This window comes from Gavialis gangeticus, unplaced genomic scaffold (genome assembly GCF_001723915.1).
Source record: "Gavialis gangeticus isolate Ggan-Ray unplaced genomic scaffold, GavGan_comp1, whole genome shotgun sequence".
NCBI lineage: Eukaryota > Metazoa > Chordata > Crocodylia > Gavialidae > Gavialis > Gavialis gangeticus.
The window spans coordinates 55,050,477-55,055,950 of NW_017729024.1; the positions used below are offsets into that span (position 1 = coordinate 55,050,477).

Consider the following 5,474-nt stretch of genomic DNA (forward strand, 5'->3'; position numbering starts at 1 on the left):
TAATGATTAATTTTTTATTTTTCCCCCATGCTATACTTGTTTTGGAGATGACTATGACAATGATTACTTACATAGCCTTAGCTAAATGGTTTTCTCTTACATTCCTTTTTATAAAAAAAAAAATCACATATTTGAAGTTGTCTGTAATGTGTCATTATCATCCTTTTGCCCTGAATGGCACTGGAATCATCTCTCCCTTGGCATAGATGTTTTGCATTATACTTCTCCTCTCACTAAAACAGACCCAGGTATGCAATCCACCAGACAGTACTACAAGACAGCAGAAACTTCAACATTTTTAGGTGATGCTTTCCTAGGGAGAAGCTGCATTCCATGTGCCATAAACTACATCCAACTGTCAAGGTGGCCTATTTTCTTTTAATTATTCTATTCTACTTTACTTAAGATACTTTTTATTAGCAATATAGGATCGAATGAATAAAATATATCCTTAACATTAAACTGGAATTTTCCTTTAACCAATAGATTCTTTTCTTCTTCTCCGTTAGTTTTTACTTTCCTATTTGCAAGATTTCAGTCAAGTGCGGCAGCAGGGGATGCAATTCCTTTGGGGTTTTCCAATTTTAGTAAACATCTTCAAGCCAGAGATTTCTCGTACCAAGACACCTTTTCTTTTTTAATTGTGAGTGTTTCCAAAATTCTAAACCTCACTTCAGTGTGCAGCAAGAGATTCAGCTGCCTTAGGCATATCCTTCTATGCATTATTTAGGGCGGGGGGGTGACATACTAACAACCACGATTGTCTAATTATGCAATACAGAATTGGAAGGAAATTACGATCACCCTCCATAACTGGATAATTAACAGATCCCAGGCTTTTGTGAAACTGACAGACAATTCTAAATGACACGGTCTTAAGTTTTCTGTCCTAAGTAAATACATTCACAGATGCCCATATTGATACTCTACCTCCAGTTACGGGTGAAGATAGCAGTTAAGCATAGCAAAATAACAATATATTTAGTCAGAGCTGTTAAAAATCAAATTAAACCCATAGTAATAGCTTCCCTAGCTAGAAGACAAACCATACATTCTCTTAACCTTTTCATAACATAGAGGCAATTTTGCACTGTATTGGTACAGTGCAGATCTGTGCAATGAAATTTGAAAACCTTGACATTAGAGTGTTTTGCATTTAACTTTTAATTCATTTCAGTGCTGTATTTTTTTTTTTTTTATTTATTTATTTTTTTTTTTACAGAAAGCTAACAGTTTCATAGACTTTCACCTAAAAACAGCACCATCTTTCCAACATGGTTCAATTTAGTTTCTTAAAACATTTCAGGGAACTCAATTTTTTCCACACCTTTTTAAAAGACTGCCATGTTGGAGGAAAAAAAAAAAAATCAATAGAAATAGTTAGCATTAGAAGTATTCCAACCCAGAATGTGTTTTGGAAGAGAAACAGCTACTTTTTGCCTTTTTCACAGGCACTTCTATTTTATCAACTAAAAGCCCACTTGCTGTAACAATTAAACTACATTTTTAAGTTACCTGCTTGTAGATGTAAAAGTTAAATTCTAACGTTATAATTAATAAAAAATGAGGTTAGTATTTACTACAAGTTTTCTTGAATAAATGAGGCTCTTGAGAATCCACCATGTGAGATCTGCTGCTATTTCAGTGGTTCTGACTCACTGAATGCATGATGTACCTTGTTTAATAAAAAATGAAATAATCAATCTATTCAGACTGACCTTAGCTATTTTATATGGCCTCTTGATTACACCTTGAGACATTACATGCCTAAAAGGAATTATTAGTATCTAAGAATAATCTGCTGCTTAATCAGGATCAGCAGCAGCAGAACACATTACATTAGAGGATGATGTTGAATAAATAAGAGCAAAAAATACATGACAGATACATTACAATTACAGTAAGGGCCTCATTAAACTGCACAAGCTTAAGAAACAGTTGAGAGAGCAGTTCTCTGTGAAGAGGGCCTCAAAAACGGGTGATCTGAAATCCTTGGGTTCCCCATTATCCCTCATGTGCCCACGTATGTAGGGGAGCCTGGGCCAAATAGGAAGAAATCTCTCTGCAGCCTGCTCTTATTTTCTCCTCAACTACATGGAAGCCCTTCTACCACAACTCTGTGGAGCTGGACTCACTGAGACAGGTGGGGAAAGCCGATTAGGTTTGTCTAGTATTCTATAATCCAAAAAGCCCAAGATAGTAAAACTACTCTCTAGCGCGAGGGAGACAGTTTGGGAGAAGCAGCTGCTGGAGCTGGTAATTGCCAAGTGCACTACTGGGGGCCGATATCCAGGTTGTAGCTGTATTGCTCCAGAGGAAAAAGCAATCTGGGCTTATGGTAGAGGTGGTATCTCTTATCAGACCAACAAGATTTTTGCAAAAATAGTTCTTTAATTGCAAGCTTTTGGGCACAAACTACTGGGGGCCAGAAGACAGACAGGGAGATGAAGTGTCACAGTCCCTCAGTGTCTGTAGGTTTGTGTTGCAGGGCCTGAGGAACCCCTAACTTCCCAACACAAAATGAGGAAGACCTACAGGGGTGCCTTCAATGGTGTTAACCTCATAGCTCCACTGACATCAGTGGAGTTATAAGGGAGTTTACACAAGCTGAGGGTCTGTTCTGGGGAAGCAAATGCCAGATCGTTTTCCACCCCAACATTCCTCTTCCTGCGGACCCTATTTTATTAGTCCACCTCCCAGATTATTTCTTCCTCCAAAATGCACTAATCCACTCAGAGAACTTAATTAGAACAATACTTAACACAACAAAGTTATTTCAAGTCAAATACTGGGCTTTCCCCCCCCATCCTCTGTGGATGAGTCAGAGTTCAGCATATGCTTTCATTTTATTTTAATTTATTAGCATAGAATAAAAAAAATCCTTCACTAATGTTACATCTCTTTCAAGAACACTTTTTTGTCAGGAATTTGCACATTATTATAAAATGACATGACACAATATTCCATCTGCCTACTTTCTTATTTAACCAAATCCAATCAAACTGAATGACACATGAAAGTATAGACAGAAAAGAACATTAAATTCTGGCAAATGTTAAGTCTGACAAGCTCTTTTTAGTATGCATTCTGACACTGCAATTTTTATTTATTGTGGTAGGGCACCTGGTATAGTTAAGCTCAGCGGTACCAAATACTGATCTTTATGTAAAAATATTACTGTCAATATTCTAGTTGCAGCCTATCATGAGCATCAACTTTTTTTTAAAAAGTAAATGTGGATATGCTGCTTATGTAAGCAAAACACAAAAATAATTTCTAGAACCAAAATTTATGCAACATAACCTATCCAGGACTTTTTCAGTTTTTTCCTTTATAAACATACATGAAGAAAGTTTAGGACGTGATCCTGAAGAAACATAATCAAACTGAGAACCCTTGATTAGATAAAACTAAGCTTGGTAACAAGCATCTGGTACATCACGCCCCTGCAACTTTCAGCTAAATACACGTGGGAAGCCCAATCTTGTAAAAGCATGGGAGTAGTCTTAACTCAAATCAGTGCAATTATCTGTAATCACATTTGCGAAACTGGGCCCTGAAAGAGCCCCACATTATGAAATAACTGGAAACTGGCTTTATTTGGAAATATTAAGCACTTCTTTGCTGGATGACAAATTTCCACAAAGCCAAGAGTCTCATTTGATACAATTCCTATGAAAATAGGGGGCTGAACTAGATAATTTGGTGAGGTCCCTTCCACCATATATTTAATAAATATAATCAAATGGGATGGCTCTTAGCTGAAATTTTAAGCACTAATGCTAGAGTACCCTGTTTAAAAAGCATAACATATTTTCTAACATATGGCACAAAATTTTCTCCAAAAAAAAGTCCCCAGGGGTCTATGTATTAAGTGGGTCAGCTGATTTTCCATCTGGGATAGAAGCATTTTACTCCAATTCCTCCTCCACAGTGCAGCAACTGTGGTATTACTATTCAGCCAGCTGAGGGAGTCAGTTGACTTAATGGTTCTTGTTCTTCACTCCACAGGTGTTAAAGATTGTCTCTCCTTTTTAAGGGTCTTGATGTTCCACTAATCAAGCTAACCTTTTTCATGGCAACTTTGCTATCTACTTGCTGTTTCTGGTCAGTCTCCTCCTATTACACCTCCCTGGAAACTCTTTAGATCTTTTCCAAATCATAGATCTGCCCATGGAGACCGGTCTTCAGCAGCAGATATGGTCTCAACTTTAATTATACAGGAAAGGGAGGGTGAATTAGCTAAGGATTAGGCTTTGTGCCTGCTCTGTGTAGCCATAACTCTGGAACAATCTTTTTCCCCTCCTTCATTCTGCCTCTCATAAGCAACCTGTGTATTATATTCGGGAGTATAACGTATGTGAGAGAATACAGCAGTAATGGGCAAACAGGATTATCTCAATTTTTTTCTAGTTCTCTTCTCTCTCAGGTATTTAATCTAGAATTGAATACTCTGACACAATATATAGAATCAGAATGTGAAACAAACCAGTCTCACTGGCTGAATAAAATGTAAACTAAATCTTATAGATGGCAAAGCTGTCATTTTTTGCACATATCACTTCTCATTCTTAAAGAACTCAAAATACTTTATGAATTAGGTTCAAACAGAATCACTAAATTATAGCCAAGTCTTGGGTGAAGGGTAACAAACAATCTGACACACAGCACAACACCAACGCCAAAAAGCAAACAAAATTGTTAAGATTTCAACTTTAGTCACACTGCTAAGCAAGAGATTTTTTTTTTTTTTTAAAGTACTGATAGCGTCTTTTTGAAAGTGACCTTTGTACTAAAAGAAGTAACTTGTTAAAATAACAGGTGCAAGTGACACTATTCTTTCTGTCTTAAATTAAGCTGTTAAAATATAAAAAAAGAAAAAGAAATGAAATGCAAGCAATTAGTGTAAAGTAGTTAAATTTACCTCTCTGGAACTGGGAGCTTAGGACACAACTCAGAGGCTTTGGGATCTGTAGTGTACTCAGATGGCTGTAGGTCATAGCTACACAAAGTTGATCCTGTTGATAGAAAAAAAAGTTACTAGTTGGAATACCTAATATTTGTCTTCTCAGCCAATTGCATTACAAACAGATACTGGCTGTGATTCTCCTTCCATTACACTGGTTTTGGACCATGGTAACTCCACTGACCTTACAGTGAAGCAGTAGAGTTGAAATTGGGTAAGAAAATGTCAAATCAAGCCCATTGCATCTCATACTGTAGCAGACTGGTACCTTGCATCTATGCTTGAGTCTTTGTCCTTCTACCTTCAATTTATCCAATAAAAATTGCTTAAATTCACCATCTAGTTTACAATAAAGTGCTAGACTCTTTAAAGTTATTGCTCCTCCCCCTAGCCTTTCTTTGATCATTCTTCATGCATCAAAATACATGAGACTATATCCATGATGAAAAGAAAATACTCTTTGTTTTTTAAAAAGAAAAACCACATGCACCACAGAGGGAGAGAACTA

At 36.7% G+C, this 5,474-nt stretch overlaps 1 protein-coding gene across 1 annotated transcript in view; it reads right to left on the reverse strand.

Moving 5' to 3' along the window:
* SLC44A1 (solute carrier family 44 member 1) overlaps window positions 1-5,474 on the reverse strand; it is a 119,917-nt gene that overhangs the window by 51,826 nt on the left and 62,617 nt on the right. The window contains exon 5 of the mRNA XM_019518204.1: window positions 4,925-5,018. Coding sequence (XP_019373749.1) covers window positions 4,925-5,018 — 94 coding nt within the window. The remainder of the gene's footprint in view (window positions 1-4,924; window positions 5,019-5,474) is intronic.